The 22,552-nt window shown below is 52.8% G+C and overlaps 2 protein-coding genes across 22 annotated transcripts in view; one reads left to right on the top strand and one right to left on the bottom strand.

The window, feature by feature from the left end:
* The window catches only part of MAP4 (microtubule associated protein 4), a 197,379-nt gene extending 183,495 nt beyond the window's left edge, over nucleotides 1-13,884 (top strand). For 4 of the 13 annotated variants that reach the window (XM_058557460.1, XM_058557418.1, XM_058557399.1 and 1 more), the window contains 6 exons: nucleotides 270-383; nucleotides 2,363-2,455; nucleotides 7,981-8,062; nucleotides 9,890-10,002; nucleotides 12,036-12,225; nucleotides 12,350-13,884. In XM_058557460.1, the coding sequence (XP_058413443.1) occupies nucleotides 270-383; nucleotides 2,363-2,455; nucleotides 7,981-8,062; nucleotides 9,890-10,002; nucleotides 12,036-12,225; nucleotides 12,350-12,357 (600 nt within the window). In that variant the 3' untranslated portion in view covers nucleotides 12,358-13,884. The remainder of the gene's footprint in view (nucleotides 1-269; nucleotides 384-2,362; nucleotides 2,456-7,980; nucleotides 8,063-9,889; nucleotides 10,003-12,035; nucleotides 12,226-12,349) is intronic. The other 9 variants (XM_058557467.1, XM_058557448.1, XM_058557422.1 and 6 more) reach the window with 5 other exon arrangements.
* A 1,514-nt stretch (nucleotides 13,885-15,398) lies between these two features.
* The window catches only part of DHX30 (DExH-box helicase 30), a 31,359-nt gene continuing 24,205 nt past the window's right edge, over nucleotides 15,399-22,552 (bottom strand). For 6 of the 9 annotated variants that reach the window (XM_058557285.1, XM_058557277.1, XM_058557269.1 and 3 more), the window contains 14 exons: nucleotides 21,826-21,975; nucleotides 19,834-19,986; nucleotides 18,690-19,526; nucleotides 18,333-18,408; nucleotides 18,143-18,247; nucleotides 17,702-17,877; nucleotides 17,250-17,456; nucleotides 17,079-17,160; nucleotides 16,809-17,002; nucleotides 16,527-16,686; nucleotides 16,253-16,410; nucleotides 16,053-16,156; nucleotides 15,829-15,983; nucleotides 15,399-15,725 (listed from right to left, as the gene is read on the bottom strand). In XM_058557285.1, coding sequence (XP_058413268.1) covers nucleotides 15,472-15,725; nucleotides 15,829-15,983; nucleotides 16,053-16,156; nucleotides 16,253-16,410; nucleotides 16,527-16,686; nucleotides 16,809-17,002; nucleotides 17,079-17,160; nucleotides 17,250-17,456; nucleotides 17,702-17,877; nucleotides 18,143-18,247; nucleotides 18,333-18,408; nucleotides 18,690-19,526; nucleotides 19,834-19,986; nucleotides 21,826-21,975 — 2,811 coding nt within the window. In that variant the 3' untranslated portion in view covers nucleotides 15,399-15,471. The remainder of the gene's footprint in view (nucleotides 15,726-15,828; nucleotides 15,984-16,052; nucleotides 16,157-16,252; nucleotides 16,411-16,526; nucleotides 16,687-16,808; nucleotides 17,003-17,078; nucleotides 17,161-17,249; nucleotides 17,457-17,701; nucleotides 17,878-18,142; nucleotides 18,248-18,332; nucleotides 18,409-18,689; nucleotides 19,527-19,833; nucleotides 19,987-21,825; nucleotides 21,976-22,552) is intronic. The other 3 variants (XM_058557322.1, XM_058557339.1, XM_058557295.1) reach the window with 1 other exon arrangement.

Genomic DNA, 22,552 nt, shown 5'->3' with positions numbered 1-22,552 from the left:
AAGAGAATCGTGAATTTTGCCCTTCTTCCTACCTTTTTTCCGTGAATGGTGTCTTGTTCTCTTCCTCATGTCTCAAGACTTTGGTCTGCAGCTCCTCCCTCTGGCTTGGTCTACCCTGGGAAATGGGTGTTTTTTCCTAGGAGCAAGGATGACCTGCTTCTGCCTGGTGGCCTGGTCTGGATTCGAGTCCCCTACAGACTTCTTCCTTCTTGGCATTTGGGCTCTTATCCTCTTGGTTTGAAATTTGCCCTCCCTTTATCTCCATCCAGGCCAAAGTAGAGAAAAAGACAGAGGCAGTTGCTACAGCTCGAAAGCCTGAACCTAATGCAGTCACTAAAACAGCCGGCCCAATTGCGAGTGCACAGAAACCGCCTGCTGGGAAAGTGAGTTTTATTTAGACTATTACCTCTTGAAGGTAAAAGATGATAAATTGTTTCTTCCAGCCTGAGTCACTTTCCCTTCTATTGCACTTTTTTCCTGTCCTTAACTAGTTTCTACTTCTCCCCGTGTTCCCTCCTCTGTGTTTGATGACTCAGCCAATACAAAATTTTTTTTAACAACCCTGAAAGTTAACAGAGTTGGGAGCCCAGTAGCCCTTTGGGGAATATTTGTTCAGCTGGATAAAGTGGATCCAAAAACGTTCAGTGACTTCCTTTATACTGACCTTGATCTGAAACCTACCCATTATGTGCAGAAACACACAAAGCACCCAGGTTCTTCCTCAGTAAGACATGGCCTTGGTAACCTTCCTGCACCTGGAACTCTGGAGTCCTGTGCTTTAAGTTGAACTAGAAGGCCCCTCTCATAACACTGCTGGGTATGGAGCTAGCTTTGTTTGTCCCGGTTCCCCAAGTCACCTCTTAACTGAAAGTTAGGGTGCTCATTCCCAATGGAAACCCACTCAGCATAGGGATCACAGCATCACCTGGAGGGCAGAGGTAACTGAAACTCGAGATTCTTGCTCCTTGCCTCCGTACCCTCGAACCAGGCCCCTCCTGCTTGCTGTGGGAACCTTCTTCCCTTAGCTGTGGCAGTTAGGTAGTCTCTCTGACAAGGGCTGCCAGAGAAGCCTAAGCTCTAGCCCTTAGGGACCAGAACAGGAGGTCTTAGCCCAAGGAATTTGTACAGTTGGCAGGGTGAAGAAGGCTGCATCATGGCTTCTGGGTGATTTCTAGAGGTCCTGTGGGTCTCTGGTTCAGACCAGGGTTCATTAGGAGGGGGTTTGCTAACCAGTTATTCATCATCGAAGTTGTAAAGAAGGCAAAAAATGGTGAAGTGTTTGGGTTAAAGTATCTCAGGATGGATTACTCTGTGGAGGACCCTGCAGTTTGGGTGCTCCTCATTTGCAAAAGGCTCTGAAGTAAAGGAAGGAAGGACGTTGGCAACTGTTTCTTCTTGAGAAGGCTCAAAAAGAATTCTTTGTTCCAGCCCTTAGAGCCTGGGCCTTTGTGTGGCTCCATTCCAAGGGGAGCCATTCGTGTACAGCACAGTGTGCTATGCCCCCCCCCCCCCCGGATTGTGCATCATTGCAGTCCTGCATAGAGCCTGTTCTCTTTGCACACGAAACTCATGAGGCACAGGATTGGACATCTGGAGTATTGAAGAAGGTGTTTTACCCTTGAGTTGAAGTTTAGACCTAAACCTCAATTGTACCATGCTTCCTCAAGCCCTGAGACAAATGGGCTACCTGTGGAAGTGTGGAAGCTGCTGAGCCTGCGGCCTATGCTCCCTCTGGTGTCCAAGATTTTGCATAGCAAGTCCAGTGGCCTCTGGTCTATTTGCATTTATAGCTGAGCAGTGTCCCTTCTTCCTGTTAGTATCAGATCTGTCCCCTACGAGCCAGCTGCCCAGTGCTTCTCCAGGCAGCCTTTGCCTCCCAGAGTGGGTCTGACTGTAGCAGTTCCAGGCCCCACGTTTAAGGGAAGTACCATCCTTCAATGAGGACCAATCTGAATGTGCAGGACCCCTGCAGAAAGGAGCCACGGGACACTGTGCCCCAGCTCTTGGGGAGAGAGCAGGCAGGGAGCAGAGCCATGCCTGGGTGGGCATCCAGGACCTGCTGCTGTCTAGGCCTTGTGAACCACAGCCTAGCCCCCAAAGAGCAGTGATGACGACCATGTAGCACTTTTGCAACATGTGCTTCTGTCCTTGTGTTGTTTGTTGATGTTTTCACTCCCTTTCCTGCTCCTTCAAACTCCTTCCCCTGTGCTTTCCCACAGCTGTTCTGCTGAAGGTGGGGGCGGAGTTTTAACAACACTCTTTGTTGGTCACTGTGATCACGTGTGGACTCACTGCCTGCTCTGTGTCGGTTCTAACCAGCCCTCTCCCTTTGTGTTGTTTTTTCTGTTCTCTAACAATCCAGGTCCAGATAGTCTCCAAAAAAGTGAGCTACAGCCATATTCAGTCCAAGTGTGGTTCCAAGGACAATATTAAGCATGTCCCTGGAGGTGGTAATGTAAGTATGAGCTCTGGATGGCTGGCGCCTTGAGGCGTAGCCCACTGTGGGCACACTGGGGAGAGGGCCACCTGCCCATGCTGACAGGACCGTGGCGCACTGGCCTAGGGCTTTCTTCATAAGCAGGCTAGTGAAGTGAGGGGAAACCTTGATGCTTAAATGTGTTTAGACCGAGTGTTTCTGGCGAGCCCCTAAACAACAGCCCAGGGACACGCACTTGGCATCTTTTCACCCTTGTGGATGAGAGGCCTTAGGTTTTCCTCCAGCTGTGTCAGAGACTTGGTCTGAGGGCAGCGGTCAGTAGCAAGCCTGTCATCTGTCTCGAGTCTGCTCCTGGGGACACACACCTGTGTTTGCACTCCCACTTAGTATGGCGGTGGTCCTGACTCTGAGACAGGTGTCTGGATTTCTCTCAAGCCCATCTTCGAATCCTTGTTACTGTAGAATTAATAAACAGGGAATTAATAAACACTTCCTCCTACCCCTCCTCTGCCTTGCCCTTCGTCTTTATTACTCTGCTATCTTCTTTCCCTCTTCTGTTCTTTCTCTTCTTCTCTCCCTGCCTTCTCCCTTTTTCCTTTCTGCTCTCTTTCTTCCACTTTTTCCCTTTTCTAATCCTTTCCTCCTATTCCCTTTTCCTTCCTTTTCTTTTTGTTCCCTTCCCTCTTCCATCCAAACATCTGTTTTATCATGCTATTCTGTGCCGGCCCTAAGATCTGTGTTGGGGACACAAGTGACTCCAGATCGCAGGGAGGTCCTGGCCTAGGGAGAGACAAGGCAAAGTATCATTGTCATTTAGCATGTAAAGAACACCCTCTGTATTTTCCACGTGTTCCTGTGACAGTGCTCAGGCAAGCAGGACTCTGCAGTGTGTGCCAGGGGCGTTACAGAGCTGTCCACATGCAGCCTGTGCCCTTCACTGCTTCTCCACCTGCTTCTCTCCCACCCCCAGAGTGAGAGAGCCAGTCCTGTCTTGGTCTCTCTTGGGTTTATTGGGTTCCTTCTCCTTACTGTCCTGAACTGGACTAAGTCCTGTTCTACTTACCCTTTTCATTTTTGGGCTCTGTACCCCCTGCCCCGTTGGTCATGCCATCCTGCGCAAGGTCTACAAACACACCCCCCCACCCACCAGCAGTTCCACTGTGAGAAGTGCAACCATAGAGCATCCCTTTCTTGCCCCACACAGCTTCCCCTCACTGTACCTCCTTCCCAGTCATCTTCCTACCGGTGGCCCTACCTGGTGCGGGCAGAAACTGTATCCTTTGCACTCAGGTGGAGTGTGTTTGGCCAGCTTGGTAGTTGGCCAGACATTTGTTAACCTGGTGTGGGATCAGCTGAAGTGGGGAAAGCTTTTAAAGGCAGTATCTGGTTAAGGTGATAAAGATCCAGCCTATGAGGGGCCCAGGTAGGCACTGGCCCTAGCATTTCCTTTCAGGCTTTTTGCCTGGATGAAAACAGAAGGTGAACAGGGATTCTGAGGGAATTGGGTTGCTTGTGTGTGTGTGAGAGAGAGACAGAAATGCATTTATATATGTTGTGTGGTGTTGGTAAGAGCTCTGAAAATAGTTGTCAATTATCTGTCACCTACTGTGGTCTTCCTACACTGCCTACACATGACTTCAAACAAGATTTTTTTCGGGGGGAGTGTACTTTTTAAAAACATTTTAATTTTTGGAGGCTTGCTTAAACAGCAGAGCATTAGGAAACCACCCATGAGCAGTGTTTCCAGATGGGAAGATGAGGGTAAACAGCCTGGACTGAGGCACTGTAGTTCCTTCCATCAGCCCCGCCATAAAGCCACTGCAAATAAACAGGCAGTTTAAAAAGAGTGGGCACGCTGTACAGATAGAGCAGCATTACATATCTAAACCCCCGTCTCCTACCCCCCCACACCCCCCCAATATAGAAATTATGGAGTTACTGCTGGGATGAGAGGCTTGGAGCAGGATCTCAGTTAGTGCTCAAAAAACTCCCCCATGTACACATAGACATCCCCCTTGTGGAGAGCCAGGAAGACTTCAGGGAAGGGAGCATAGCAGGTGCTTCCATGGCTTGTCCCAATTTAACATTTTGTGGCAGTTTTAATTCCATTTCACCCTCTCAGGGGATATGTATGTGTGATGGTTCTGAGACCTATTGGCAGTGTCATTTCAATAGCATATATTGATATCTGCAGTAGGCCTTCGAGTCGTCGCAGACCAGTGGGGCAGATTACATAAACACAACTAGAGCGAGGTACAGTGGATGCCAGGGTTGATTGTGTACCAGGAGGCCCACAGAGAGGGGTGTGGCTCCTGCTGGCTGTCAGGCTTCACTGAGGAGGGGACATTTGGGCTAGTCCTCGAAGCATGAGAAACACACGCCATAGGCTGGAGAAGCAGCACATAGCTCCTCAAAGACAGAGCATTGCTTGAAGGCAAGTGGTCAGGGGAGGAAAGAAGAGGGGGATCGTTTGGAAGCAGATTGTGGATCCTCTACATATCAGCCTAAGGAGGCAGAGCTGTGTCTCAGAGGTATTGGGCCTTGTTAAGTGAGTGGGACACAGTTAAGCTTTTAAAATATTTAATTTTAGAAATTTTCAAACATATAAAACAGTAGAAAAAATAGTAAAATGAACTAGATGTAACCTTTACCCAGCTTCATTTACCTTTATAACCAATCTTATCTATATAGGCCCACCCTAATTATTTTGAAGCCAGTCCTAGATATGTCATTCATGTGCAAATATCCCAGTATATAACTTTGAAAGATAACTCTTTAATATATGTGTGTATGTACATAAAGAATCCCGCGAATATGTTAAAACGGGTTTACTTATTTGAATCAGGATACAAGTAAGGTCCATAAATTGTGATTGGTTAATGTGTCTCTTGTCTCTTAAAATCTTAGCTTCTTTTACTGTACAAGTTCCTTGTCCAACTGTTTTTTGATAGTAATGTTTTTCATGAGTAAACCAAGTGGTTTGTCCTAGAATCTGGATTCTGCTGATTACATCTCCATGGTTTTATTTAACATAGTCCTTTGTCTCTCCGTTTTATTTAAATTGATTCAGGTTTGATTTTTTCCCCCACATTTTTGCAAGACTTTCATAGGTAGTGGTGGTGTTTCTGTCAGGAGACACGTCGTGTCTCACTCCTCTGGCCCTCTCTCTCCTTGTGATGCTGGCAGCTGTTGATGCCGTATACCTAGACCCGTGAGTTCAGTAGGGGTGCACTGTGGTGAGACTCAAATTCTACCATTCCTTCTTCATTTACTGGCTGGAATGCATCTATAAAGCAAAACCTCATCAACTATTCTTTAATTGAGGACTAGGCAAGAGGTAAAGAAGTAGAGGCTTCAGGTGCAAAACACTGTCAAGAAATGTGTGGGCTCCACACCTTGGTGGGAGGCCCGGCCTTGGCGAGTGACCTCTGTTAACTCCTCACAGGTGGTCTCAGGGATGGCACAAGATGGGCTTGCCACCATTGCTGCAGAACACATGGTGGCTTGGTTTAAGCAGCTGCGAAATCTTTGGCTGGGAAAAGTACACTTTCCTATATTCCTGTTTAGGGTCAATTGCAGCATTGTTGGGAAGATGAGATGAAGTGGAGGCTGTTGTTTTGATGGTGATAGGTACTCTGTAAATGATTACTGAACACGTGAAACGATTAGTGTCCAGCTGATACTGTGTTCCTTCAAGAGATGATGTGAAGAAGAGATGGAGTGAAGCTGGAGCCAAGGAAGGCTTTGGAGAATGCAGCATTCGAGCTAGGCTTTTGAAGGATAGGGAGAAGACTGCAGTGAGCTTGCTAGACTAGGGAACAGCATGAGCAGAGTTCTAGAAGCAAGAATGAGGATGGCTCAGGGAAGCTGACGATTATGGAATGTGGTGGAGACCATATTTCCTGACCCTGAAGAAAGGAAGACAGGGTCTTAAGAAGGTAGCCATTTAATGGCGTTGTGATGAAACCCCACCAGAAGAGTGTGACACCTGCTGGCAGGGCTCTGTGGGCTGCTGCATGGAGGGGTTGATTGTGGTGGAAAGCCAGGCTCTTCCACAGTATCAGGGAACAGCTAGACCGCTCGCAGGAACCCTGGAATGCCCCATCCAAGAACCCAGCAGGATCTCCTGTCTGTAGGTGTCCTTTCCTAATTTAAAGACATGCCATCAGTGCCTCATACCAAGATGTTTTGCCAGGGCTCCTGCAGGACAGATATTGATGAAAGTCTATTGGCCATATTAAAAGCAGGACCAAGTATAGAGGACACCCAAACCAGTCCCCAACCACAAGGCATATCTGTACCGTGATTCATTTTGGATAAATAATCTTGCAAGGCCGTTCGTCCTTTTGATTACTCACCAAACACAGACAGAATGTCAACTTAGTGAAAGGTCCTGTGGAGCCTGTAGGGAGCAAAGCAAAAACGCAGATCGTGCTCAGTCCCTGCAGATGTAGAGCTTCAGGCTGCTGGAGTGAGGCCTGTGAACACATACAGCTGTGCCAGGCAGGCAGTGCTCCATTGGCTGGTGGAAAGGGGAGAGTGCTACATGGGAGAGTGAGGTGGCACATCATACAAAGGGTTAGTGACCTTAATAATACACAAAGCAACCGAAGGGAAGCATTTTTCACCCATAAATTAGCAAAGTTTTTTTGTTTGTTTTTAATGAGAATATCTAATGCTGGGAGGATATGGCTAGACAGAAACACATAAACTCTGTGGTGGAGGTGTCGATTGTTGTTGCATTTCTGGAAAGCAGTTAGGCGTCATGCTTCAAGAACCTTAAAACAATCTGAACCTTTGACAGAGTAAGTTCTGGGCGTCTTGCTTGAGGTGTCATCAGAGTTGCCAACACTTCTATCCATAAAGATATTCGTTGCTGCCATGGTGATATTAGTGAAAAATCTGAAAAAAGCCTAAATGTTCAATATCAGAAATATAGTTAAGTTTATATTGCATTTTATAGGATACATTTTATAGGATACTTTCTTTGCATTTCCCAACTTTTATGGGAAAATGCTTGTAGCATGAATTAGGCAGAAATAGAGTCATATATAAAAATAGATAGGTGTAGATCTAGATATATGTATGTCTGTGCTGTCAGCCATGAGGGAAAAATGCATTGAAAAGAACTGGAAGGAAATAAGCCAAAATGTTCTTCCAGATTATCTCTGTGCTAGGAGTTGATGGGTAAGATTTGAGGTGGAACAAGAGAGACATTTCAAGACATTTGGTTCCAGAAAGAAGAAAGAAGAGCTGTCTGGTAGAAGCACGGATAGGGTCAGGATGGAAAGGCCTGGACATGTGTGGAAACATTGGTTTGCTCTAGCTGGAAGTGGGGTCGGAAGCTACAAGCAGGGCCAGGATGGGTCAAGGGCCCTTGTAAGCACTTTGGGAGGCGACCCTGACCTTGAGTAGACTGAGAAAGGGACTTACAGAGGGAGAGAAAAAACATGGAGAAGAGGATCATAAAGGGAGCATAGGTTTGGCCCTGACAATACCCCCTCTCTCTGAGGCAGTAATTTTTTGCGTGTTTTTCTCCTCAGGTTCAGATTCAGAATAAGAAGGTGGACATCTCTAAGGTCTCTTCCAAGTGTGGGTCCAAGGCTAACATCAAGCACAAGCCTGGTGAGTGGTGCCTCCCTTGTCCTGGGGCACCTGGGGCGGGGGGTCCTGCCATGGGCTGGCTGGGTTTCATCCCTTATGCCTTTGTCATTCCATAAAGATTCATGGAGCCACCCTCACCCAGGACACAGCAGTGGAAACAATGCAGTCCTCAGTCCCTGTCAGGGAAGGGGCATTGGGGAGCTAATTGCTTAGTTGGAGGAGGAAGAGTTTGTGAAGACTGCCACGTGCACCAACATCATCTTGAGGACCTGTTGGCCTGGGCCTAGAGGGTGGTGTGCTGCGGGCTGAGAACCTGGTGGGGCCTCCCAGTGAGCATTCCTGGGGCTAATGCTGAAGGAGCTCTAGAGAACAGTGGCCGGGACTCACCTGTCAGATTCAAGGACAAAGGATATTTCTGAGCAGTGAAGCATCAACCACAAGCTCTGGCAGGAGACAGTGAGTCCTTCAGTAATGTCACCTCAGCCCGCAGACATGGGTCTTGCAGCTGCAGCGATGCAGGGTTGACTTTCACAGCGCAGTTGGCCTGGTGCCCCCGCAGAGGCCTCTGGGCAGAGCCTGCACTCTTGCCTCAGCATTCACCCTAACAGCCTCATGTGTGTCCCGGTTCCCTGGTCTGGAGCAGATTTGGGAGTAGGGAAGTATCGCTGCAATAGCAGGCCGACTGGTGTCGCAGTCACAAGGGGCCAGTTAAGGTGAAGGCAAAGAAGACTCCTTTGTCTCTCAGCAAAAAGTGTCATCCGTTTCAGAATGTGTTCTATTTAAAAGGATCAAAACAGTTTAGCCCTTAACTAACCTTCATTTTTCCCCTTTTATCTGGAAAATCCACTCTTGTGAGATGCCTGCCTCCCTAGTGAGACCCAGTGACTTGAGGTCCAGTTTCTGCCAGGGGGCTAGAACTCCAGTTTGTAGGACATCTGGAGAATTTGGCAGGAAGCTGGGTGTTGAGGTTTGTGTTGTAAGCTGAGAGGAGATGAAAGAGTGAGAGAAGGGCTCACAGGGAAGCCAAGCGCCTCGTGAGGGGCTGGTGGCCGGGGAAAGCCATTGGGCCCTTGATCCCATGGCCACACTCTTGCCTGTGAGCTCTGAACCTCGCCCTGTGTACAAGCTGCCTTCCCTCCGCACCCCTGCCCAAGGGTGTGATTGCGTGGCTGGCCCGGTCCAAGTCTGCCCTTTCTCAGCTCACAGTCCAGGGCCGCTTCCACCTCCTGCCTTCCTTCTTTTCACTACAGGGTGATTCGGGTAAATGTCTCAGATCACATTTCCATCTTGTCTCGGTTGATTGCTAGCTTGGTGGTGACTTCGGGCAAGTCACTTCTCTTGCAGCGTCAGTTCTAGCAGCTGTAAAACAAGGATCCTGACCCTGATGGACAGGGTGTTCATGAGACTGAAAGGAGGCTGGGGCACATGGCACCTCCAGGCAGTTAGTGGGAGTTGTCACACTGCCAAGAGAACTTCAGGCAGACGTGCATCTTGGCACCTTTAGAGGCTCTCCCTTGAGGCTTGCCCAGGCCTGCCCAAGTCCAATCAGCAGTTGCGTGGGCTGTGAGCTGGGAGGGTGGTAAGGGTGATTTTTCTCTATGGTATTCCCACCTGCCAGCTGGAGAGATTATCAGCCTGACTTTGAGAAGAGTAGCCCTTTTTTGACAAGCATGTTCACTATTCTTCTTTGTCCTCAGAGCCACCAGGAGCAGGTCTTATTTTCCCCATTTCTGTATTGGGCACATAGCCAGTCCTTGGCCAAGCTAGAACTCCTGTTCCAGCCTCCTGGCTTTGCCTGCAGGGATGTTTCTCTGGCACCCTTAGTGACCGGTTCTTTTTTGGTTTTAGGTGGAGGAGATGTCAAGATTGAAAGTCAGAAATTGAACTTCAAGGAGAAGGCCCAGGCGAAGGTGGGATCCCTTGATAACATGGGCCACCTGCCTGCGGGAGGTGCCGTGAAGGTAGTGAGTGGGTCACCGGGGGACACAGCTGGGGACAGGTGGGGTTATGTGGCTGGAGTCTGGGTCCCAGTAGGTGGGTGCCTGTCACCGCCGCTCAGTCTTTCCAGACGTCATGTTTCACCCACACCATTGCTGTTTTCCCATCGTCTATCATCAGTCCTGAGCAGGCAGGTAAATTGAAGAGGCCCCCACCCAGCCACCTCTTGCCTGTCCAGCTGGAGACAGAACCTTCTCTGGAGATCCATGACCTTCCTTTACTTTCTGAGCCCATCTCCGCCATTTTCAGAGGGACCGTGGGCTGAGGCACAGTTTACCACAGGGGGTGGCCTGCACAGTACAGTTCCCCCCAGCTACCTCAAGAAAGAGGGGAGTGTGGGTACACGCTCCATGTCAGGCTCCATTCCAGGCCTGGGAGCAGGATAGCACATTTTCAACTGCCAGTGACAGCAGGCTTGGCGTCCACTTACCTCTGGAGGAACTGCCCGGGGCTACCCCAGCCCGGGGCTCTGGGAGAGCACTTGAGTGGCAAGGCTTCCCATCCTCAGGTCTGGCTGGGCCTCTCCCTTCCCTCCCTCTCTTCTTCCCTCCTCCCTCCTTCCACAGTACTGTGAGACCCTTTGTGTGCCAAGATGCTGTCTGTTCTTTGTTCCATCTTGTTGGCGGGTAGGGGGACTTATGGGGGAAGCATCTTCTGAGCATGAGGATAGCTGCAGCTGCTCAGGGAAAGGTGAGCGAGGGAGAGGGGCAGGAACCGCTGCTGTGGCCCTTCCCTCCGACATCTGATTGCCCAGCACTGGGCCGTCCTGGCCCATCCTTTGTCCTGTCCTCCCGCAGTGCTCTGACTGATCTAAACTCTGACTGGCTTCTGTGAACATTTTGGCATCCTGGCTCTATCACAGACTCTCAGTTTGTGCCCCCACATCTTGTGAGGAACACTCTTGAATCTGTCTCCTGGGGCGCTAACTCTGGTGTAGTTCCTTGTCCAAAGGCCATGTGGCAAGTGTGTGTAGACTAGGGCTCAGCTGGGCCTTTCTGACCCCAAGTCTTGTGTTCTTTTCTTTATTTACATTATCTCCCTTTCTTTATTATTTCTGGAATTATTTTTCTAATACAGAGGCCTGTTTCTTTCACTTTTATGACTGAAAACCATGTGGAATCTTCCCATTCCACCTTTCGGGCACTCCAGGGCACAGGCATTCCAGCTCACCAGTGGCCTCCCACTGGCCTTCCCTCTCTTTTGCTTTCCAGGATGTTCACTGTCCCCCACAGGTCCTTCTCCTCTCTTGAAGCCCTCCAGACCCCCGAAGTCTCCCTCGGTCACACCTCCTTGGACACCTTCTTCCTCCCTCCTTTGTGCCCCCAGGCCCTGGAAGGGTGCCCAGCACAGAAGAGGCCTTAGTGTCTGGGGTGCATGAACAGATAGATGAACAGGCAGGGCTGCCTTGGGAGTTACTGACAAACCTCTCTGAGCACACTCTGTGTGTGAGGTGCTCTGGGATTCACTGAGTCAGAGGTGACAGGCTGTACCCCTCGGGAAGTGACTTCAAGCTTCGGAGCTCCCTAACTGGTCTGTGGCACCCCTCCTTCCCAACCAAGTCCAGACCCACCGTCTTGAGATTGTTCCTCAGGCTTGTTGCTAATGATCTGCTATCATAGCTATTTTTATTTGGTTTCAGTCTTGTTGAGAAGCCTGGCACCTCTCACCTCAGAGAGGCTTCAGGAAGCCTTGCGTTTCACAGAAGAGTCCTCCAGAGTGTGTCACTAGTCAGGCTGCCCTGCTGGGCCTGGGGCTGTGTCCTCCTGCTTCAGAGCCTGTGTTCTTGCTTTGCATCAGGCCGTCCAAGCCAGGAGTCAGTCTCACGAGTGGGGGTAGGGATGGGGAGTGCCTGGTCTGGATTCCAGACAACTGCACCTTAATCCAATGGGGACGGGGTGGCGGGAGTGGGGGCTGAGTGTAAAACCCGCCACCATCACCCCATCCCATTCCCTCCCCGACTGACCCTTGCACTGTCTCCCTCACTGTTTCATTGTAGACTGAGGGCGGTGGCAGCGAGGCCCCTCCGTGTCCGGACCCCCCTGCTGGGGAGGAGCCGGCCATCCCTGAGGCAGCGCCCGAAGCAGGCGCCCCCACTTCAGCCAGTGGCCTCAGTGGCCACACCACCCTGTCAGGGGGTGGTGACCAAAGGGAGGCCCAGACCTTGGACAGCCAGATCCAGGAGACAAGTAAGTGGCTGGGCTTGGTCTAAGGGCCAGCCAGGGTCCCTGCCACTGGCTGCAAATTGAAACTCCTTTGTTTTTTTACTAGAGCATGGCCTAAATTTTAACGAAGCAATCTTTTATTTTCCAGGCATCTAATGATGACATTCTGGTCTCGTCTTCCATCCCCTTTGTTCCCCTTTTTGTCTCCCTCGTTACCCTCTCCCTTCCCTCCTCCCGTGTCACTGCAGATTGAGACCTACAGGCTGACGTTCCGGGCAAACGCCAGGGCCCGCACTGACCACGGGGCCGACATTGTCTCCCGCCCCCCCCACTTCCCTGGTGGCCCCGGTTCAGGCACCCGGGCCCTTGGCTCCTTCTCCCAGGCTGCCCTCTAGACCCATGACCGCCTCGATGCTGGGTAGCCCTCTAGGCCCCTTTCCCCCTCCTGCTCCACTTCCCCAGGGCAGCAGCAGTCCCGCCCCCCACACCTCCTTCCACTCCTGGCCCGGGCCCAGCTCCTTGCTTTGCTCCTGTCCCATCATCGCGCCACTGCTCCATGGAGAAGATGGGAGGGGAATGGGGTGAGGGAGGCTAACTTGAGATCTTGTGGGAGCTGGGAGTGGGGGGAACCTGATTTCAATCTCTTGTTTGGGTTTTTTGGACCAAACCCAAGAGAAACTGACATACCCTTCCTCCTCACTGAGTCCACCTGGAGGGAAGAGTGGAAGTGGATATCCAAGTGATGGCTGGGTACTGACTGCGTCCCCCGGAGCCCGCTAAGCCACTGCCTCTCCCTTTGACCCCACAATGGTGCCCACCACACAGCCAGGCACCTCTTGCTGCCCTGCCCCAAGTTAGCTAGGGGCCAGTGCTACCTGTCCCCCCTGCTTCCTATACCTGCCCAGCTGCTGTCACACTTGTCTTTTTCTTGTTTTATCTTTTTTTTTTAATAACCTAAAAACTGGTGGAGTAGTTTTGCAGGTTGAAGCCATGTCTAAATGAAAGTCCTCAGTAGGTGTAAAAGGAAACAGGGAGGGGAGATCCTTAAGCCTCCAGCCAGGCTTGGAGGTCAGGCATTGGGGGCTGCCTTGGCCTGGGCAGCTCAGGCCCCAGAGATGGTGTGGGCAGGGCAGGTGAGGTGAGGGGGCTGTGGCCTGGTGAGCATCTAGGGCACACTAGGGGCTGGTCAGAGTGTGGACTGTTTGGTCTGGCATTTTGTGTGTATGCTGCTTTTCTTTTCTAACCAAGAGGCTGGTTTTGGCATCTCTGTCTCATTTCCTGGGATCTGGTGGCAGATCAAGGTCAGGGCTGGAGAAACAGGGAAGGGCTGTGGAGGTCAAAATCCTCCAGGCCTGCAGGCCTAAGACACTCAAGCTCTCAGTTACTGGGGAGCCTGAGATGTCCAGAGTTCGTGTGGATAGTGGGGAATCAGGTCTGGAAATTTAAAATAAAGGCATGAGACAGGCTTCCCTGATAGCCTGACTGGAAAGGAGACAGGAAGGGAAGAGACGGAAGAGAGGTGAGGCGAGGCCAGCCTGCAGAGGGGTGTCCCAGTTAGGCCCAGTGTTCGGATGGCTGCAATGATGAGAAATCCCGGGAATTGTATTGACATGAAGATTTTTATTGCACTTGTATTTTTTGTATTAAAGTTTGCATGGTTTCTAATAAAGGATTAAAACATTACAGTTTGTAGTGGAATGGCCTGGGAGTCTCCAAGGGCTTCTCCTCTGAAAGAGCATTTTCTGCAGTGCAGACTTGCCCCTGAGGAGGCTGCCACAGACTTAGCCCCTTGCCAAACCCCCCTCCATTCCTGGTGTCCCTTGGAGCTGAGGTTGGGGCTCTTGACATAGGTTCAGATTTGATCTCCATGTAGAAGAGGGGCATCTCGGCAGGGCAGCTTCTCCCCATTTCTGAGGTAGCATTTTCCTTGGGGAGGTTTCATACCATATCCCCAGCTCCCCAAGCACATACCAAGAAATTGCAGGGATCTTGTGGAGAAGGTGCTCCCAGAGCCAGAGACTCTACAGAATGCTTGACTATGCCAGAAATAATATGTGTTATTCAGGCATTCAGCAAGAGGAAGGGGCGAGATCAAGCCAGGAGAAGGAAGTGGAGGTGGGGGGGACAACATGAGGAGACACCGTAGGGGTGACAGGGCAGGGCCTAAGCGTACCTGGGCCCTCCCTGTCTTGATCCCAGGGCCACAGTGATGCTGAGATTGACAAACAGGCCTTGGGTCTTTTCACTCCTTTGGCCAAGGAAAGGGGTGGGAGAGGTGACCCAAGTGGCGAGCTCTCTAGGTGGGCTGGATGGTCAGTGTTCTGAGAGGTGGTCTGGTCATAGCTCCCTTGAAGGGTCTCACAAGCCAGAGAAGCTGAGAGGGCTGCCCTGACAGGTGGGGACCAGTGGCCCGTGTGCCGTGTACCTCTACAGCCATTCAGGGGTAGGATGTTTCTGTACTTCCTGATTTGCTTATGGCTCAGCCATTACACGTATCAGTCTGTGATTCTGTTGTAACGATTTCAAAAATAAAGCTTGTGATGTCCCACCATGCAGGCCCTGTCTTCTATATGGCCTGGTTTGTCTCTACCTCCAGCATCCATGACCCTGCCCACCAATCAAAGGACTGGTATGCACTGTACAGTCTTGACCTCAGCTGTGAATTGTGGATATGACCAAGGGAAAGTCCCAGCTTGTAGCAGGGCTGCCACACAACCCAGGTCCCTTGAGGGTTAAGGTCCAGGTGGGCCTTGGCTGCCTATGGAACTTCTCCCCCATTGTGCCTGGGGCTAGGAGGGGGCAGCCAGACAACTGAAAGAGAATACACACTGTGGACCACTGCCCCAGGAAGGGAGACATGGGGAAGAGGGTGCTCAACACTTACTGTCCGAACCTGCAAGGACAATGACAGATCTGATAGCCTACCCACGGCATAGGCACCAACAGGAGCAGCTGTGACAAAGACTGGGCTGGCCCAAGCAGTCAAGCCAGTTGACAGCACTAGCGGTTCAAGCTCTTGGGGAGGGAGAGTTCTAAGCTCCTTCCTCCCTCAAGACTGGCCCACAGCCCCTTTCCCAAGCAATAAGCGTCAGCCCCTCCCTCCTCCACCTTCACTCTTCTTCTTGGTTTGAAGAACCATGGCCCACGGCCCGGGGTGCTGAGGCCCTGAAAGAGGAGCCTCCATCGGTTAGCAATGCTCACAAGGGATAAATAGAACTTTATTTTAAATAAACATTTGCACTCTATACACAACCCCAGCAGACACGGGGCTCAGTCATCAGCTGTCTTGCGCAAGTCAAAGCTGCCACAGGGCCCACGCAGCAGCTCAGCCAGCAGGGCAAGCAGCTGCCCATGCTCCTGCTGCACAACAGGCGGCAGTGCAGCCAACTCGCTGCGCAGGCTCCGCTCCACCATGCGGCCCAAGGCCCGGCGCAGCTCCCTCAGCAGCCGCACGGTGCGTGAGTCACCCTCCAGCCTCAACAGGTCACTGTCACTCAGTGAGATGGTGGCCCGGCGCCCATCATCTAGGGGAGGGGAAGAGATGGTGGGGACCCCAGGTGAGGCCAGGCCCCTGAGGAGAGAGACCAGCCTGGGGAGCAGTGGGGTGGGAGGTCTCCAGGTACCTACCACGGATGTGGACGTCCCCGTCAGTAAGTAGCAGCACAGCTAGTGGGTGCACCTGGGAGGAGTCCCGGACGAAGACACTGCCATTGGACTTGACAGCCATGAAATACGTCAGCCATCGGCTCCGTAGCCGTGTGGCCTCCCTAGGGAATAGAAGACTGGGTGAAGCCATCCTCTGGACCATCCCAGCTACCCTGCTCCACCCTGACAGCCCCCCCTCCCCCCACCTGTTAATGGTTGACTTGTGCAGCAAGATGTTGCCTGATTTGGTCCTGTATGTGACGCTATTGGGCTTGAACTTGCCCTGCCGGGTCACCTTGCCCTGCCTCACCTGCAGGGATGAAGAAAAAGATGAGTGGGCTGAGCAAGGAGCGGGGGATGGGAAAGGAGGCTGGGGCCCAGCCATCACCCCTGCCCGAGGCAGCACCTGGATGAGGTTGGGGTAGAGACCTGCCATCAGCACCCCCTTCACTAGCTCCTCCTCTTCACTGTACTCGTTGCACTGGGCAGAGGCCAGGGTGCAGTCCGAGGGCTTCCCCACCAGGAAAGCCTCATAAATGTTCTCTGAGAACTGCTTGACGAGTCCTGGGAAGGCAAAGTCACAAAGGCTGGGGAATGACAGAAGCTCATTATGCACCGGTCCAGTGCTTGTGGGAGAGGGCTGAAGGGCTTTGAGAGAGCAGGAGTGGGACCCTGCTGACCATGGATGAAGCGCAGGCTGGGTGCATAGAGCAGGTTTTCCTCTAGGTAGTTCTCCCGGGAGCTGCGGTCCTGCCAGCGCAGCACCTCCTCCCAGCCGGCCACAGCCCGCACGAAGGCCAGGTGGTCACTGCCGCTGTCATGGCTCAACAGCGCCTTCACCTAGGAGGAGAAGGAGGGTACTGGAGTCACAGGGCAAGGGCTAGAGGAGGCCACATCAGCACAGGAGGCGGAGGAGGGCTGGAAGGGAGAGCCAAAGGGCCAGGGAAAGGGACTGGTCTGACCTTGTCCACCTCCGCCCGGTTCTGCAGGCTGCTGCTGAAGGGGTCCCGGGTGAGGCAGGAAACGACCACTAGCAGCGGATGCAGGCAACGGAAGATGGCAGCCAGCACTATGGCCTTGGCCAGCCGGGGGTCGGTGGAGATGTGGGCCAGGCGCTGCCCCAGGGTGGTCAGGTACTCCCGCTGGTCCAGAACCCCTGCAACAACTCAGCTGTCAGTCCTGCCCTTCAGAGCCTCTCTGCAGCCCAACCAGCCTGGCCCTGCCCCTCTCACCAATCTCCTGGAGCAAGATCACAGCCTCGTCCACTGCCTTAATGTTTGGACTGTCCACAGCCTTGGAGAGGAACTCTACTGCCTACAGCAAAAACAAGCCACGGCCCATGAGCCTGTGTCCTGCCTGCCTGTTCCCAAAGCCAGCCCTTCCCCACCCCGCCCCTGCCGCACCGTCTTCTCGGGCATGTGGATCTTGGCTTGCAACACCAGGTTCTCAAGGGGCGTGCGCAGGATCTCTGGCACTTGGAAAGGGACCATTTTCTCCAGCCGGCTCCGTGGGAATAGGTGGTAGGCAAAGCCTGACTGGCAGCGGCCCGCCCGGCCCCGGCGCTGGATCACATTGGCTCGTGACACCCAGACAGTCTCCAAGCAGGACACCTGGGGGAGGGGGGAGGTGAGCAGCAACACAGACGCCACAGGCCTTCCTCAGTGCTCCCCCACACATGGCCTTCACCTCATTTAACCCGTCAACAGCCCCCCCCACAACAGGGACACTGAGACCCCACAAGTGTGGCCTTCTCCAGACACACACAGCAGGTCCAAGGCAGATCTGGGTGGGGGGCCACCTCGGAACTTGGAGTTCTTCCCCTGGGGGCTGGCTGGGCCCAGGAGATGGGTGCCACCTTGGTCTTCAGGTCATAGCGTTCCTCCTTGTGCAGACCGCTGTCCACCACATGCACAATGTCATTGACTGTGATGGAGGTCTCAGCGATATTGGTGGCCAAGACAATCTTGCGCACCCCAACTGGAGGCTGCTGGAATATGGCCTTCTGGTCCATCATGGGGATGTTGGAGTGCACTGGTGGGCAGCAAGAACACACTGGTTATGGGCACTACTCCTGCCAAAATCTCCCCATAATAAGGGCAGGGCAAAGATTTTGACCCCATTTTGATGAAAATGAGGCCCAAATCAATAATATGCCCAGTAAAGGTTGCAAAGCCAGCAAAAAGTAGTGCAGCCTGGTCAGAAACCCAGGCCCCTTCAGTCCCAGTTGGGTTAGTCTCCTGGACAGAGGACAAGACTGGTGTCTGGGGGGCCACCACCCTTGCACACATGCTCTCACCTGGCAGGATGAGGTACTTGCTCTCGTGCATGCCCAGGGCCTCCTGGAGGCGTTGCTGCACTCCTTTGATCTCCTGCCAGCCAGGCAGGAAGCAGAGGATCCCACCTGTAAAAGGCCCTGCAGGCATGAGCTGGTTGCTCCTGGCAGATGGAAGTCAGGGTGGGCACAGGGCAGAGGGGAAAGCACCCACCTGGCTCCCCATGGGCATCAATGTGCAGAACCAGATCAGTCACGAGGTCCAAATCAAGTGCGCATTCATCCTCAGACTGGGGTGGGGGGAAGAGAGGCCACAGTCACAGCCCCGGGGCAAAGGGTCGTGCACAGGACATGGCCAACAAGACTCAGTGAGGCCGAAGTACTCAACACGTCCAACCCTCATCACACCCTTGTCAAGCCAACCTGATCATTCCCATTTCTATCAAGGAAACTGAGGCTTGAGGAAGCTAACTTGCCCTAGGCCACCAAGCCAGAAGGACAGGGAGGAGGGGAATCCACGGAGAAAAGGCCCAGGAGCCCTGGGCAGGACTGGACGGGCGCGTCACCTCACCTCGTGGTGCCGGTGCCGGTGTGGATACTGGTGCTTGCCTAGCTTGGCCAGGATGTCCTCCAGGTAGTGTTCCTTGACAGGATACATGAAGCCGGGCACCTTGATGACAGGGCAGCCACCAAAGTAGCGGGAGAAGCGCTCATTATCGCCTGTGGCACTCATGAGCACCAGCCGCAGGGCCGGGTTGAGCCGCTGCAGGCCCTTGAGCAGAATCAGCAGGAAGTCTGTGTTCACGTCCCGCTCGTGTACCTCGTCCACGATGACGTGGCTCACGCCCTCCAGGCTGGGGTTGCTCTGCAGCTTCCGCAGCAAGATGCCCACAGTGCAGAAGAGCAGGGCCCCGCCTCGGGCTGGGGGCTTGCTTTCCAACCGCACCTGGAAGCCCACGTTCCGGCGCAGGGAGGGGCCCAGTTCGTGGCTGACCCGCTGTGCCACAGACACAGCCGAGATGCGGCGTGGCTGGGTGATGATCACATTGCAGCGGGCACCGCGGCCCTCGGTGACATAGCGCTCCAGCAGCAGCTGAGGGATCCGTGTGGTCTTCCCACAGCCTGTGTCCCCAGAGATGACCACCACCGGATGCTGCTCAATGGCATTGAGGATGGTGTCCCGATGTGGGTCCACAGGGAGCTGGGGGGCCTCCTGCCAGACTGGCCCTCGCCGCCGCCACAGCTCCAACAGGCTCTGGCTCAGACGCACCTCCTCTGCTTCTGACAGGGGCAGGTAGGGCTTGCCTGTGATAGGGTCACTCAGGGGCCCTGAGTCCTTGCCCAAGGGCAAGATGTCATCACTCTGCAGCCGGAGCTCTGGGGAGATCCATGAACTGTCCACGGGGTACTGAAGGACAGGAGAGGCAAGCAAAATGGTGAAAGAGAAATAACCTTCTTATCATTCACTCACAAGCAGCCCCTCCACACGATTCACTTGGGCCAGATGTTGTGGGCCAACCCACTGGGCAGACCTCAGTCCATGACTGCCCTGGGACCTTTGTGGGCAAGAGTGGGCTGCTCAGGGCAAGGGTGCTCCCAGGCTCCATCCTCAATGGGGAAAATTGGGAGTTACGACTGCCTGTTGTAGTTGGAGGCTTTCAGTCTGGAGAAGATGGAAGCAGGTGGGGGGTGGGGATGTGGGGGGATTCTCTTACATGGTTCAGAAAGGTCTCTATCTTGCGGAGGATGGGCTCGGGCACCTGGATGGTACATGGCCGGCGCTGGGTCTCACCCAGCTCACGCAAGGAGGCCAGGTTATACATGGCGTGGGTAAGCGGCTCGTTGTTCCTGTCCACCAGGCCCAGGCTCTGCAGAGAGGACACGTACAGCTCAGTCTATGCTCCTACTTCCCCAGAACTGGCCCAGACAGGCTCAGGAGCTCCAGAGAGAAGTCGTGCAGAGCAACCTCTTTTCTAAGAGATTTTGGGTTTTGACTGACATGGTGCAGGAAGGAGAAATTAGGAACAAGGAAAATGTAAATCTCCACCAAAAAAAAAAAAATTAAGTAGTTAAAATTAATTAAAGAAAAGCAAGACCTGACATATTGAAGTAGAACAGCTCCACACCTGCCCCGGAGGGGGTGGGTGGTGCACCTGAGAAACCTCTCCCTGAGCAGCTGGAGCCCCCACAACAGCCTAATCTACCTCCACAAATTCCCAACATGGACTTCTAAGACAAGTGGGCCAGGCCTGTAACAACCCCATAACATAACTCACAGGCTCCCTCTGCCTTGGCTGCCTCACCAAAGCCCACCCCCACCACCCATTCCATCTGTGACCCCATCACACAAATGTACATAAAATTTCCTCTAAGAATCTAGTTCTGCAACTTGATAAAATAAGCCACTGGAAGGGAAACACTGTATCTTATTTCCCTACATGCCCAAAGCCACCTCACCAGAGATAAAAACAAGGCATTTCAAAACAAGGCATTCCAACACCTCGGCAAGTGTGTAAAACCAGTAATTTTTCCCTACAGCCTTGTGTTCCCATCACCTGTGATGTCTGGATCCTGCTCTTCCTCCAAACCCAAATCAAACACTCCCTCCTTCAAGAAGTCTATCCCCACAGGGCCCAACCTCCCCTTCTTCTGGCCTCCTGGCTGACCTCGTTAGTCCTTGGACCACAGCGGGTGCCAACACAGCCACCTTGCTGCAGGAGAGGCTTCTACCCTTTCCCAGGACTGTGAGAATTTACCCGCAGCCTCTCTGACAAGTGGCCAGCCAGCTGCTCTCTGAACACTGCTGCTGGACCAACCGGAAGCTTGCTCTTTCCTGAGACAGGCCTCTGCCATGCTGAGGGGCTTCTGATCATCAGTGCTTGTGTCTATCAAGCTAAAATTCAGACTTCCTCAAAGTTCGCTCAATTAGCCCTAGTTCTGCCCTCTTGAGCCCCAGGTAACACATCCATTCCCTCTTCTATCTCGCCATTTACCTGTCCCCGTCCCTGGTCTAGTCTCCAGGCTCTCATCACCTCTCACCATCAGCTGTATCTAAAACGTGGTTCCCAGAGCCAAACATGCACCAAAGGGATACCTGACCACTCAGAGTAAAGCAGGGCCTATCTCATATCGTTCTGCAAACTAAGCCTCTACAGATGTGGGTTCAGATTACTAACTTCTCAGGGAGTCAAGGCACAATGCTAACTCCCACCACCGGCATCAGCTGACCTCCCCAGCCTCTGTGAGGGAACTGCCAGCTGTAAGCCACATTGCCTTCGCCCTGGGGTTAACTGCTTCATCGATCTTCATCCCAGATGAACGTCATATTATTAGTTTTGGCCACAAAGCCCAAGTTATCAGGATCTTTCTAGACATCAAGTCTGCCACTCAACACGGGCACAATTCCTCCAGCTTTATGCCATTCAGTGATGAACATGTCTCCTCCCAGCTTCACCCAGGTTCTGGCAACAGTGCTGAAAAGGCTGAACTCACAGGCAAAGCACCTCCAGACGGACTGTGAGGAAGTCCTGGAAACAGCAGCCACAAGCCTGACAAACAAGGCTTGGACACCAGTTACTTTTGAGCCCAGGCCAGAGGCCTGGTATGGTGGATTTCATTTCCTGGAAAAGCAGACCAATTTGCCAAAGGTAGCAGCGAGCTCCAAGACTGGATCTCATGCAGCAAACCAGGGACCTTCCTGGACTCACCTTCAGTTTCTTGCAGGCCAAGGCTGCTGCCTTATTCTCAGCCTCTGCTTTACGGCGCCCTTTGGCAACAAAGGTCATGGGACAGGGCCAGAGCAGGGTGAGGGTGGACAGCTTGGTCTTGGTACCCACAGTATGGAACTGCATGAGGTTCTACAAGGAAGGCAAGAGATATGGTTATAAAAAGGCTGGGAGTGAAAACATCTGCAGCATTTTTAGAGCACCAAGGAACCCAGAGATGGAATTATCCCCCATCTCAGCAGGTGCCAAACATCAGCCACACAAGAAGCACCACTGTACAGGCAGAAGCAAGCTCCTATGGGGCCGCAGCTCCCCAGTCCTCGGCTTGCTTCTCCTGCTCTACTGTGATTTCACAGCAGAAGATGGTGTGGGCAATGCCACTACCTGCCCTTCTAGCCCGCTGTCCTCTCAGCACCTTCAGGGCAATCAGGTGTGGTAGCAGCTGTGGACTGAAGTTGTCAGCATGAGCTAAAAAACAGGCACATCCTTGGGGGAGCAAAAAGGTTTGCACCTGGAGAGAAGCTCTGCTTAACCAAAGCCCCCCAGCCTGGCAGCAAAGATGAAGTCACACCTCAGCAAGACAGCTGCCCACATGCCGACCCCGCTCCGTTCCTGCCCACCACCCTTCAACAGATACGGGTCTTCCGCTCCTACAGTCCCCAGCCTGCTCCCTGTCCTTCTGTGTTTTGATTTCCACTTTGTCCCTGCT

The sequence above is a fragment of the Diceros bicornis genome, chromosome 2 (assembly GCF_020826845.1).
Source record: "Diceros bicornis minor isolate mBicDic1 chromosome 2, mDicBic1.mat.cur, whole genome shotgun sequence".
NCBI lineage: Eukaryota > Metazoa > Chordata > Mammalia > Perissodactyla > Rhinocerotidae > Diceros > Diceros bicornis.
This window is presented reverse-complemented; position numbering and strand designations above follow the sequence as displayed.